At 35.3% G+C, this 12,992-nt stretch overlaps 1 protein-coding gene across 50 annotated transcripts in view; it reads left to right on the forward strand.

Annotated features, from left to right (window-relative positions):
• ANK2 (ankyrin 2) overlaps nt 1-12,992 on the forward strand; it is a 259,972-nt gene that overhangs the window by 112,980 nt on the left and 134,000 nt on the right. For 37 of the 50 annotated variants that reach the window (XM_041759873.1, XM_041759879.1, XM_041759904.1 and 34 more), the window contains exons 5-7: nt 6,922-7,020; nt 11,807-11,992; nt 12,427-12,450. In XM_041759873.1, the coding sequence (XP_041615807.1) occupies nt 6,922-7,020; nt 11,807-11,992; nt 12,427-12,450 (309 nt within the window). The remainder of the gene's footprint in view (nt 1-6,921; nt 7,021-11,806; nt 11,993-12,426; nt 12,451-12,992) is intronic. The other 13 variants (XM_041759875.1, XM_041759890.1, XM_041759888.1 and 10 more) reach the window with 1 other exon arrangement.

Genomic DNA, 12,992 nt, shown 5'->3' on the forward strand with positions numbered 1-12,992 from the left:
TAAACCCCAGCCTCAGTCATTTCTACCATAATTAGTGCATTGAAAGTGAATTACCAAGCTGGCCCACTTTCAAAGGAAGGGGAATTAGGCTTTAACTTTTTTGAAGAGAGGTGTGTCAAAGAGTTTGAAGACATGTTTTAAAACCACCACAGGCATAAAAGGAAGTTGGTTTTTATTATATTTTATTCAATAACTCATTTAGCAAATATTTATTGAACATCTACTATGTGCTGAGCATTGTTATGGGCACTAAATAAGGCCTCTTAGAGAGGGCAACTCTTGTATCAAGACCTGAATGATGAAAAGGAAAGAGTAAGAGTTTCCAGGCATCCCTGCATCATCTGTGTCCATTTACCTCCCCTTCTCAATCTATGAATCTGGCGAGTCCATTTGGTGGTCTGCTTAATCTCTGGGTTGAAATTTCCTCAACTGTAAAATGATGAGTCCCCTTTCAGCTATAACATTTCATCTAGAAAAATAGGGCAGTTTCTTTTAATCTTTTATGTTTCTCTTAATCTTTAATGTATGTGGCCTAATAACTTAGGCCACATAAGAACAAAATTAAGAACAAATAAAATAACAAGGAGTAGTTTACAGAGATATACCATTTGAAATTTCCATAATCACTTTCCACTCTTTTAGTTTATGCTTGATCCATGAAATTACCTAAGGTAAATCTTTAGCTAGGTAGTAATGCATTTGCTCACTAGTATATATGGAGCTACAGATAATCCTATATACATGTATTCTGTGAGTTCTGTTATATTTTCTGCTTATGAGGATAGAAACAATATTGTATTCATATTTGTTACTCTCAATAACTTGACAGTGCTTAAATGAAAAACTGTAGAATAAACTTGGCACTATAAAAAAGACCCTCTGAATTGAATGGCAACATTGACTCTAGTTAAGATTAGAATGAGTTCATATGATCTATCATTTCAGGTCATCTAATTGATGAATCTTCATTTGCATAAGGGAGGAATAAGGTTACATGTGCTATAAAAATTATGTCTGAAAAGTTAAGAATCTTAAAAAATGGGAATGATGATAGTTCTTAGAGTTTTGGTCCTTGTCCAAAGCAATGATTATAAACCATTCATTGCCTTGCATACTGACATTATTTGTCTCTATATAATTTCTTTGAAATGACATACAAATACCAATAGATCTAGTTGACTTTAAAATGTTCTGAAAAGCTTCAATAAATCTACATTTGATGAGTAGATATATAAATACTGACTCATGCTCATTCAATTTTCCCAGAAAATCCATTTACCTAAATAAATTCTCACCAGTGGCAAAAACCTGATTACTGGTTTATAGTTATATCACTAATGAAAACAGGAAAAACATTTTAAAAATATTATTTGCATTTGAATTCTTGAAATATAGCCTAATTTCTGGATTTGAAGAAACCTGTTATAACTTCTCAATAAATCTGAGAAATTTTATTAAATATCATCAATCATACAGAGTAAAACCACTTTAAATCTTTAAGTAGAACATAATAAATACATAAAAAGCTACATTTAATTACATTTTAAAATATCAGAATCAAATTAATATTCCTAATCCTCACGTATCAGCTGGGATTATTACAAAACCCTTATTTCTACTTTTACAGACTATATTCTGGCCATTTTCCAGTTCATCCTCCCCAATCCTGGCAAATTCATCTCTTTAAGATGAAAATGGGATCATGCCAAATCCTAGCTTTAAACTGTGATTCCCAAGGCTTCAGAATAAAATTCAAATTTCTTAGCATGGCACATGGGAACTGATCCCTGCCTGTCTCAGCCTCCTCCTCTACTAGTCACACTGAATTATTTGCAGTTCCCTAGATGTTCAGTGTTTTCTCATGGAATTTCCGCTGTTTGAAATCCCTTTCCTGCTTCTGTGCCAAACTTCAGTTTTCGTGATTCAGTTCAAACCAGATCACTCACGGTGTCTACCAAATATCATTCCTAGTGACTTCCTTTGGATATAATTTCCTCATCCAGCTTTGTTCTGTAACCTTCAATGCTCTCTATATCCCTCATGTAACAACAACTTCTCCTCCTCCTCCTTTCTTGCTTTTGCTTCTTCTCTTTCTTTCTTTAAGTAGGCTCCACACCCAGCGTGGAGCCCAACACAGGACTTGAACTCAGGACTCTGAGATGAAGACCTGAGCTGAAATCAAGAGTCAGATTCTTAACTGACTGAGCCCCAGGTGCCCCACTTCTTTTTCTTTCTTTCTTTCTTTCTTTCTTTCTTTCTTTCTTTCTTTCTTTCTTTCTTTCTTTCTTTCTTTTAAAGAAACTAATTATATATGAGTTCACTGAACTGTGACATATTACTTGCCTATCTCAACCTCTGGACTGAGCTCCTAATTAACAGGGACTTTGCCTTTCATCTCTGAGTCACTATGCTAAACACAATGCCTAGCAGTAAAGAGTCACCAAACACGTTTTTATTGAATAAATATAAATGAAATAAATGAATGGCAAATAATTAATAATTTGCTATGGAGAGGAATCATGTTAAAAATATTTAATAACCGGTTAGTTGAGGCACTTGTCAGTCCCACGGAAGCTACTATAACTGCTGATAATTTTGTGCTTGTTTGCAAATTCCAAGCATCAGCTCAGGTTGTGGATGTTTTTGACTTTTGTATACCAACAGGAAGAAAATACATATACTTTTATACCTACATCCAGCCAGACTATTTTAGAAAGATGAATAGACGTAATACATTGGAAAACACCTAGATGCATGGACACAAGGCAATAATCCTGGGTTGTTAACCTGTTTATATGAAGAGATAAAAGCTTTCCTATAAAATTTACAATGCCATTAAAATGCTGCGATGCCCTGTCCTAATTACCCAGAGGCATGTTTCACATTCTCTGGCGGAGGATTTCTTGTTAAGTAGCATCAGTAAGTTAGGAAAGGATAATATCCCACATCTTTAGGACTTGTCATAAATCTTATTGCCTTTGTACTTCACATATTTTTTAACAGTAAATACTCTCTCCCTCACCTCACCAAGATGTTGTTTTGGCTCATGCTTCCTCCATCTTTTAAATACACTATTGCAAATACTACAAAAGCATATTAACCCCTTACTTTCTTGTCTTGTACCACTCCAAACCAGGGTGGATTTGGTTCACTCAGTACTCATCAGAGGGAACTCTCAGAAATGCAGATGTGATCATGGTACTTCCTGTCCCAAAGCATTCAGTTATTCTGCATCACCTGTAACAATGTTCTTCAGGTGATTTCAGAAATTGAGCTTTTTAAAAAATTGCAGGTGCTTTGGCTTCACACATGGAGAATCCAGTTCAGTAGGGGACAAGGTAGTGCCTAGGCATTCTTAAAAGTGTCCACAGCAGATCCTGTCACAGGGCCAGGCTGGGAACCATGCATCTACAGGATCAAGTCCCAACTTTTATACAGGGAAGAAGACTATTCATGAATGTTTTTTTTCCCATCACTTTCAGTTCACTTATTAGCTGTAAGATTTGGGTCAAGGTACCCAGATGTTTGAGCCTCAGCCACCTCAGTTCAAATGGGATGCTAGGGGTACCTGGCTGGCTCAGTTGGTGGAACATGTGACTCTTGATATCGGGGTCATGAGTTTGAGCCCCACGTTGTGGGCAGAGTTTACTTAAAAAAAAAACAAGTGGGGATGATAGTATTAATGTGCAGCACTATTCTAAGTATTAGAGATAGTATTAGGCCATTTAATTTATCATCCCAACTGAGACACTATTGTTAATTACTTCAGGATATTACATGTAAACTTAGACTGTCCCAGGCAAACAGAGACACATGGTCACTGCAATTTGAGGTGACATTTTCAAAGCATCTCTCAAAGTGAATAGCATATAGCAGACGTTCAGTAAATTCAGTAAATTATTTTTATTTTTATTGTTCTTCATATCTACAACCCCTACACTGCTGAAAACCCTTGCATACCGAGGCTGTGGCACCAGGCACAAATGGGATTCATCATATAGACTAAACAAGATCCTGAATGTCACTGTCCTTCTTCCCCTTCCCCATGGACAGTTTGTGGATATTTCCCCCTTTTTATCTCTACCACTAGCCCCCTATTGAACTTGCAGAGCCCAGGGCTTGAGTGAAAAAGAGCCTTACTTACAATATATTTTTACTTACAATATATTTTTTTAAATTAAAAGCTGTCTATCAAACTGTTAAATATGTATCTCTTATCTTTCTACCTTGACAAATATCTTCATAACAACATGACAGGTCCAAATTTAGATTTCTCAGAAACCTTGGAGGATTGTGGCTGGGGATATGTGATTCTAAACCCTGGCCTGTAGCTGATTCCTTTTCCTGGCCCACCTTGGCTCCATCCATACCACAAGAACATCACGTGTGAAGGTGTGGACACCCTGACCTACACATTCAAGCTCTGTGCATCTACTACTTCCACCCTCTCTAGCAAACAACTCTAGGGGTGTCTGTTTGGTTCCTCTTGCTGCTATAACAATTTACAACAAATTCAGTGGCTTAAAATAACACAGATTTGTCATTTTCTCATTTTAGAAATCTGAATTAGTCAGACAGGGCTAAAACCAAGGTGCTGGCACTACTGGTTCTTTCTGGAGTCTCTAAATGAAAATCTCATTCCTTTGGATCACGTCCCCTTCTTCTATCTTCAAAGCCAGCAGTGCAGAGTCTTCTCTCCTCCCCTGAACTCCTGTCTCTCTCTTATAAAAACCCTGTGATCACATTATACCCGACTGGACCATCCAATATAGTCTCCCCACCTCAAGATCCTTAATCACATCTGCAAAGTTCCTTTTGCCATTTAAGGTAACATTTACAACCTCCAGACATTAAGATGACATATTTGGGGGCCATTAGTCAGCCTTTCTAGGCATGGCAATGGACCCTTGGGAGAATGAACCCAAAGACGGAGTCTGAGCAAGCACTGGCACCTCCCTGGGGGCTGCATCCCTAGTGTGTGGTCTAGAAGCAGGGGAGCTGTAAGATCAGGAAGGGTATATGCCCCTGGGCCTCTGGATCCCCTGCCGCACTCAGCTAGAGGAGGCCCCTCTAAAGCCCAGGACCCAGGAGTCTAAGAATGGTACATTTCTTCTCCCTATTGATCCAGCCACCAGTCTATCTTCCTTTCTCCTGGTCTATACACAAGATTCTGTCAGAGGAAAACATGGAAGGAAATTGTTTTACTCTATATAAAAGTTTTTTTTTTGCATCCTGCCTTTTACTTGTCATGAAAAAGCCCCATCCCACACCCACTCTTTGTTTTTAACCATCCTCACTGGCTTTCCTTTCCTATGAATCTCTAATTTTGTCCTTCCGCCACCTCTTCAGTGTTCTTAAAATACCCAACATTTCACCTGTTTGCTGTGTTTTAAAAAACATGCTACCCAGCTAGCAAGTTATTCCCAAATCCAAAAAAATTTTCTGTTCGTTCCTCTTACAGTATTTCTTAGTTTTAAATTTTCCTTTTCCATTTGAAGCCTGCAGATTTTCTTTCATAATCAAATTTAAAATTTCTTTTCTTGCTCTACTTGGATACTCTGTATTTTTATATTTTGCTGGACCCTGGCCATTTTGAATAATGTTTCCACACTTACACAATGCATATAGAAGAACTTTTCAAAATAGTTTATTTTTTCTCCTTTTGAGTTTTTGAAAATCCCTGAGGTCTCGTCTGTGTTTTTGCTTATTCTCATCAATGCATGGAATCTTTAAGGGAATCAACAATGTTTAAGATCCTTACATTGTTTTGAGAAAATTGTTAGGTTTGAGAGTTTATGAATTACTCTATGTTTTCTATTTTTTTGCAGTTTTACTTTTTTAAAATGAGGTGTTATCTATTGCAAAGTTTCTGATAAAAAGAAAATTTGCCAATTTAAACTTAATTTTAAACTCAAGTCATTCAATTTCAGTGATTTTTTTTAATAGGACTACATAATAATGTTATAATATTACTATAGTATGTACTTCATGAGGGCAGAGGTCTGTCTTATTTATTATTGTATTCCAGTGACATCCCAGCTATCAGTAGTCAGATTTTAGTAAATAACTGAATAAATGAATATGGGAATTAATGAATGATAGAATTTCAGAATAGCTCTAGAAAATAACGTAGAGATGTTCAGTATAAACTATGCCACTTCAATTGGAATACTGAAATGATAGATTTTTATAAAAACTTTTTCAATCAGATTTGCAATCTCTCCTAGACTATTCTGGAATGAGTAATAATTTATACCTCTAATGGTGCTAACTAAACAGTACATTCAAGATAATGGTGGTCCATTTAATGTTAGTTTATGAATTAATAAATACAGATGATATTATATAAATATTTTAGGGCCGCCCTGGTGGCTCAGTGGTTTAGCGCCACCTTCAGGCCCAGGGCCTGATCCTGGAGACCCAGGATCGAGTCCCACATCAGGCTCCCTGCATGGAGCTTGCTTCTCCCTCTGCCTGTGTCTCTGTCTCTCTCTGTGTCTCTCATGAATAAATAAATAAAATCTTTAAAAAAAATATTTTAGAAAAATACTACATATAGTGAGAATTTTATGTATGTTAAGGATTACATTAAGATACTAAATATTTTTTTAGCTTTAACAAAGTATTAGGTGATGGGAAATGTAAATCTCTGGAACTGAAATGAAGACAGGAAATGAGGAAAATACTGCTTCCATATCACTTTGTCCTCATTCTTTTAGGAATTGTGTGTGGGGATTGGTTCACTTTGATTGTAGTTAGTTTTATAATAGTAAATATATGTATTTTATTGTGGAGGTATGTTATATGTTTTGTCATTTCAAAAGCTTACTCCATAGTATTCTCTTTTTCCTTTTCTGGTATTCTTCTGTAGTTTAAACTTTATAAATGGTTAAAGATGTATTTTTTATTGTTTGTCCTCAGAATGGCTTCACTCCTTTATACATGGCTGCCCAAGAGAACCACATTGATGTTGTAAAATATCTGCTTGAAAATGGAGCTAATCAGAGCACCGCTACTGAGGTGAGACTGGCAACCCTATAGTTTCAAATTCTCTGATCTTAATGTCTATATTCTTTATATCTAGCTGCAAAGGATCTCCATTGTCTTGTCTAAATTATGCTATGAATGTTCACATTGCTTTTACAATTTACAACAGTGGCCATGAATGAATGACCCAATGCACATAGTTCAATGAGTTTATGCCTTGTTTTGGGATTCATGTCATTTACTCTTACATGAACTCACGCTTCCATCAATTTGCCATTCTCTTGGTTTTGGGAGCTTTTATACTATTCTAAAACTCGAGTATAGTAAATTCTATCCATCTCTTTTCATCAATATTTTATCTGTTAAGATCCAATTCAAAATTCAAAGGAATAACTTTTAATGATCAGAAAAGGAATAACTTTTAATGATTATCTTTGTAAGATATTTGTCTTAGCACAATTTTATGAGGAGTATGTCACGAAAAAAATTTCAGATTTTCTGAAGCACAAATTATGGCACATAGTTGTGTGACTGATTATAGCAACAACTAAATAGAATGTTCAAAGTCAATTCAATATCAACATATTCAGGACATCTAGACATAAGAAGGGGTTAGCGTGGGCTAACTTAGAACATGGCTTTCTTTTTCCTACGCATATCCTCCAGTAAACAGAATGTGCTTTGTTATTTTCCTTCTCATTGTTACCTAGGCAGATTAAGGAACAAGTTCAGTGGTTGCTTAGAACAGTGACTTTTATGCAATGCCCAGAAACCCTTGAGTTTGAAGACATTGCCTCAAGGGGCCACCAGAAGGTTGGAAGTGGGTGACACAGAAGAGAAGGCAAAAGAGTTCCATTGGGCCATGCTTCTCCTCACCCCTTTCAACCAGATCATGTTTTTTTTTTTTTTCCTTTTTCATATTCTGTGTCTCCACTGATGAAACTTAAAAACTCTTAACCTGGAGTGAAAGATGACTGATTGGTGCTTGTTACCCAGAAACTAACTGGAGAATTTTTAATGTCCAATATGACTTCCTTTATGAACAATTAAGTCTTTCAGTGAAATAAACATGGATTTCCTCATACCCTGTACTGGGGGAAGAGATCATCGTAATCTATTAAATCCACTTCCAGTCCCTTTGGCAGAAAACTTTTTATGGAGCCACTTGCAATAACTTTCTAACAGCTTATTCTAATTAGTTAAAAACAAAATCCCAAGAAATCACTATTAATGGAACCATGTTTCTTTTTTGCTTATGATTGGAAAACACAGCTTCCCAATGTAAAAATGATTTCAGGTTCTCTATTTAACATACACAGATTGTACACTCTTACTACATGGGTACAGTGTGAATTTTGATTTGGGGCCATCCATTTTTTTTTTCTGAGACACTAATTATGTCAATGAGTAGGATGTGATTATCTTCAGGCAAAACCTGAGTACTAGATGAGACTATTTCTGTACAGGACCACTGAGAAATATACCAAAATAAGGCAATCTGTGCATATTTTATTTTATTTTCTTGAATGCAGCATCACTTACCCAAAGAAACTGTTGCACTACATAGTTCTCCTATTTACCAAATAGACTTATTATTTCTATCATATGGTTTAGGAAAATTCAGATTGCTGGTATTCTTAGCTGTCTCAAGGCTCATTTGGTCTAGCCCTCTGTAGCGTTTTCGTGTGGTTTCAAATATCCCTTTATGTATATTGCATCAGCAGAGCCCATGTTACAATGTGATTCCCAGAAAATTAAAACCCTCTCTGATTTCTACACAAAAATGAAACTCTCACAAGTGAATCATATGAGGTTTTGAATCATAGCTTAGACACATATATGCTTGTTTTGTTTCATTGTTTAATCATTTAAATAACTAAAAAAATTTTTCCTGGCTAGACATATATAAATTTAGTTGATTAATCTCTCAACGTTCATCCTCATGATTATCAAGAAACACACTTATGGGCTGACCTCTTTATATTCCCTTTTAATCTATCATTCTGTAAAAAAATACCTACTATCTATACAGGGCTTTATGGCTGATTATGGTTTGATATTTTGTTATATTACCATCTACAGTCTTATGTACACGTGTGAATATGCCCGAAGAAGACATTTACTCTGAACCTATTAGTAGACCTAACTTGTAAAGATTAATTACTAATCAAGACACTGTGACCCCTTTAAAAATCAGATAGTTATGAGATTATTCAATATATCAATGAAACTCCTGTTTGAAAATAAATACTTAAATATTTGAAATTTCCCATAATTATAGCAATTAGCATTGGTAAATAAATGATGGAAAATGAAGCTACTGAATTTTAATATGAGTTTTCTTTTCATAAAGTTAGTTGAGGTGCTTGAATATTTTCAAATATCCACCCTTCCCCCATGAACTATGGATTAGAATAAAATGCTTGTGGTGGACACCCAAAATTAAATTCTCTGAGGGGAATCCTCTGTCCCCTCAGTACCATTTTTATAACTCTTTACTCTCCTCCTCTTTCTGAGTGTTACCAAAATTGAGGCTAAAACTTTTTAATTAGGTTCTGTACTGTCAGCAAATGCCTTATCTTTAAGATAAAACGAAGTTTGCACTCATTTTATGTAAACTATCACAGTGTTGCAGTGGATCATCAAATATATATATTATAAGGAGCCTGCTCTTTCCTCCATAACAGAGTGCTTAATTTGTGCCAAAGTTCTAAATTTAGGCTACTATTTTTCGCTTTTACAGCCCTACGTGGTTTATTTTTCCATTCTACTCAGTAATGTGTTTATTTAAAATTCAATTCTTATTAAAAGAAATTCCAGTCTTTTGTGCAATAGGAAATCATTTTCCCTCAAAAATCTAAAGTTTTAAAGGATCATCGCTGAAAACAAATTGAGTGATTAGATTATGGTAAATTGCTGCTGTCCCTAAAATGTATCATTAATGTACGATCCTATTACCCTCATCTCTTCTGTGAATGGAACCTTCTAACTGAGACTTGTTTTCAAGCTTTTATAGAGTAAGAGAGGTTTTAATATAAATAGAGCCTAGGAGACATCTATTTTTGTATTTATTTGCCACCTTTCCATTAACTGAATGCTTATTTCTAGAGAGAAAACATAGCTTCTAATTTTTCTAGCATGGTATCTATCTACTCTTAAAACTCTTTTGACTTTGATGATCTGTGCTATTGGTTTTTTTAAGTTGTTTCCCAAGTTTAAAATTAAAAATCTGTTTTTTTCATTACCTAGCACATGTAATTTTGTATCTAAATGATCTAAGTAATATAAAATCTAACTAAGTGCAAAATTAATGAATTAGCCTTATCTACCAAAAGGTGTTAGATTACATTATGTCCTAAATTTGCCAAATTAATTGGTAATAGACATTGATAGTTATTATTGTTCTCCTGTAAGCAATACAGAGATATTTAGTAACAGGGTTATTTAGCAACTCAGTTAATCACATAATTTATTTCCTTGTCTTGGCTACCATGTCTTTTATTTTCAGTCAGGCTTGATTTCCATTATTTCTACCCTTCCCACCTTTTCCTTTCTGTAAGATGGTATTACTTAAGGTTGGTTCTAATTTTTATTTTCCCATTCTAAACATTTAAGCACATCTTATGTATAGTATGCTTTGTTAAGGAATGCAGGTGTTTTTCCAAAGAAGAACAGAAACTAAGGAAACAATCTGATGGAGCCAGTCCATAGTATGGCAATTGACAGATTATCAGTTGCTTTCATCTTTTTTTAAATTAGTTTCAGAGGTAGATTTTAGTGATTCATCAGTTGCATATAATATTCAATGCTCATTACACCATGTGCCCTCCTTAATGCCCATCACCCAGTTATCCCTTCGCCCACTCACCTCCCCTCCAGCAACCCTCAGTTTGTTTCCTAGAGTTCAGCTTCTCTCATGATTTGCCTCCCTCTCTGTTTACATCCTATTTTATTTTTCTTTCCCTTCCTCTACATTCATCTGTTTTGTTTCTTAAATTCCATATATGAGTGAAATCATATGGTATTTGTCTTTCTCTGACTGACTTATTTTACTTAGCATAATACCCTCTAGTTCCATCCATATTATTGCAGATGGCAAGATTTCTTTCTTTTTGATGGCTGATGCATATATCCCACCTTTTCTTTATTCATTAATCTACCAATGGACATAAAGTATGGAGCTCTTTCCATACTTTGGCTATTTGGACATTGCTCCCATAAACATTAGGGTGCCTGTTCCCTATGTTTGTATCCTTTGGATAAATACCTTGTAGTATAATTGCTGGGTCATAGGATGGCTCTATTTTTCTTTTTGAGGAACCTCAATACTATTTTTCAGAGAGGCTACACCAGTTTGCATTCTCACCAATAGTGTAAGATGGTTTGCCTTTTTCTGCATCCTCGCCAACATCTGTTGTTTTCCTGAGTGGTTAATTTTATTTATTTTTTAAAAAGATTTTATTTTTTATTTTACTTATTTTTTAAAGCTTTATTTATGTATTTATTCATGATAGACATAGAGAGAGGCAGAGACACAGGCAGAGGGAGAAGCAGGCTCCATGCAGGGAGCCCGATGTGGACTCGATCCTGGAACCCCGGGACCACGCCCTGAGCTGAAGACAGATGCTCAACCACTGAACCACCGAGGCATCCCTGAGTTGTTAATATTAGCCATGCTTTAATCTTCACAGTAATACTTAATCCTTTTGCTTTCTTCTCTGTCTTAATTATTGTTTTAAAATTAGGGACATTGCTTAGAGTTGAATCCCATGCTTCCCAAAGTCAATGGAAGATTTTTTTTCTTCTTCTATTTTGCTAGGATGGCTTCACGCCACTAGCTGTGGCACTTCAGCAAGGACACAACCAGGCAGTGGCCATCCTCTTAGAGAATGATACCAAAGGGAAAGTGAGGCTGCCAGCTCTGCATATTGCAGCTCGGAAAGATGACACCAAATCTGCTGCACTCCTGCTTCAGAACGATCACAATGCTGACGTACAATCCAAGGTAAAAGCTGAACACATTTGTGGAAGGGAACTCTTCGGCTGCCAGGTTCCTCCTGGGGAATGAGAAAGAAGTAGGCCATGGTGATAATGCAAAATTACTTCCGGTCATCAAAAGAGCTAAATTACTTTCAGAGGTATTTCAAAAAGAAGGGGACTATTGGGTATAGTAACAAAAAATTTAAAGATACTTTTCTTTTAAGGATGAGGTTCAGCTTTCTAGAAATCTGCTTATTTATTCTATTTGTATTAAAAAATAATAGAAACAAAATTAGAAAGATAAAATAGAATTATATAGTGTTATGAATGTCTTTTCTCGGTAGAATGTATTTTGGCATGTTGAAACGGTGTATCCAATTGCAGTAGGCAGGTTGATGGTTTCCTTAATTTTGCACTGTGTAATATCTTCCCTCTTTTTCTCACACCACACTGCTTCAGATGATGGTGAATAGGACAACTGAGGTACAGTATTATGGTTATACCAAAATATATCTTGTTTTTATTGATTTTAGTTTTTTACCCAATTAGAATAAATGCTCACTAATTCATACTAATGATTGGAATTTTCGTGAGTAGGAAATTAGTTTAAAAACTTTTCCCATAATTAAGGCAAATGAATTATTCAAAAAATTTAATGTAACATGTATTGGAAGCTATTTTTATCAGGGAAACTATTTAAATAGCTTATTAGAATAGAGCATGAAATGAAACTCTTCCTTACTCTGTATTTTCTGAGCGAGCTTTACTATTAACTTTTTGCCAATATGAAATATGATCTTCTCTTAATGAGATTTCTCAGGTTGGAGATTAGCAAAGTGAAATTTAAGGAGATATCTTTGCCAGTGTTTTATCCTTTCATCTTGCAGTTGCCCTTTTTTTCCGTACTTTTAAAACCACATTGTATATAATCAATAGTGATATTGAGCATATCATAATCAAAGCATTTGCTTTTATCTTGCTAAGTCTTAACAATACCTGACATAAAATCATCTATTTTCTGCATA

Source organism: Vulpes lagopus, chromosome 6, assembly GCF_018345385.1.
Source record: "Vulpes lagopus strain Blue_001 chromosome 6, ASM1834538v1, whole genome shotgun sequence".
Lineage (NCBI taxonomy): Eukaryota > Metazoa > Chordata > Mammalia > Carnivora > Canidae > Vulpes > Vulpes lagopus.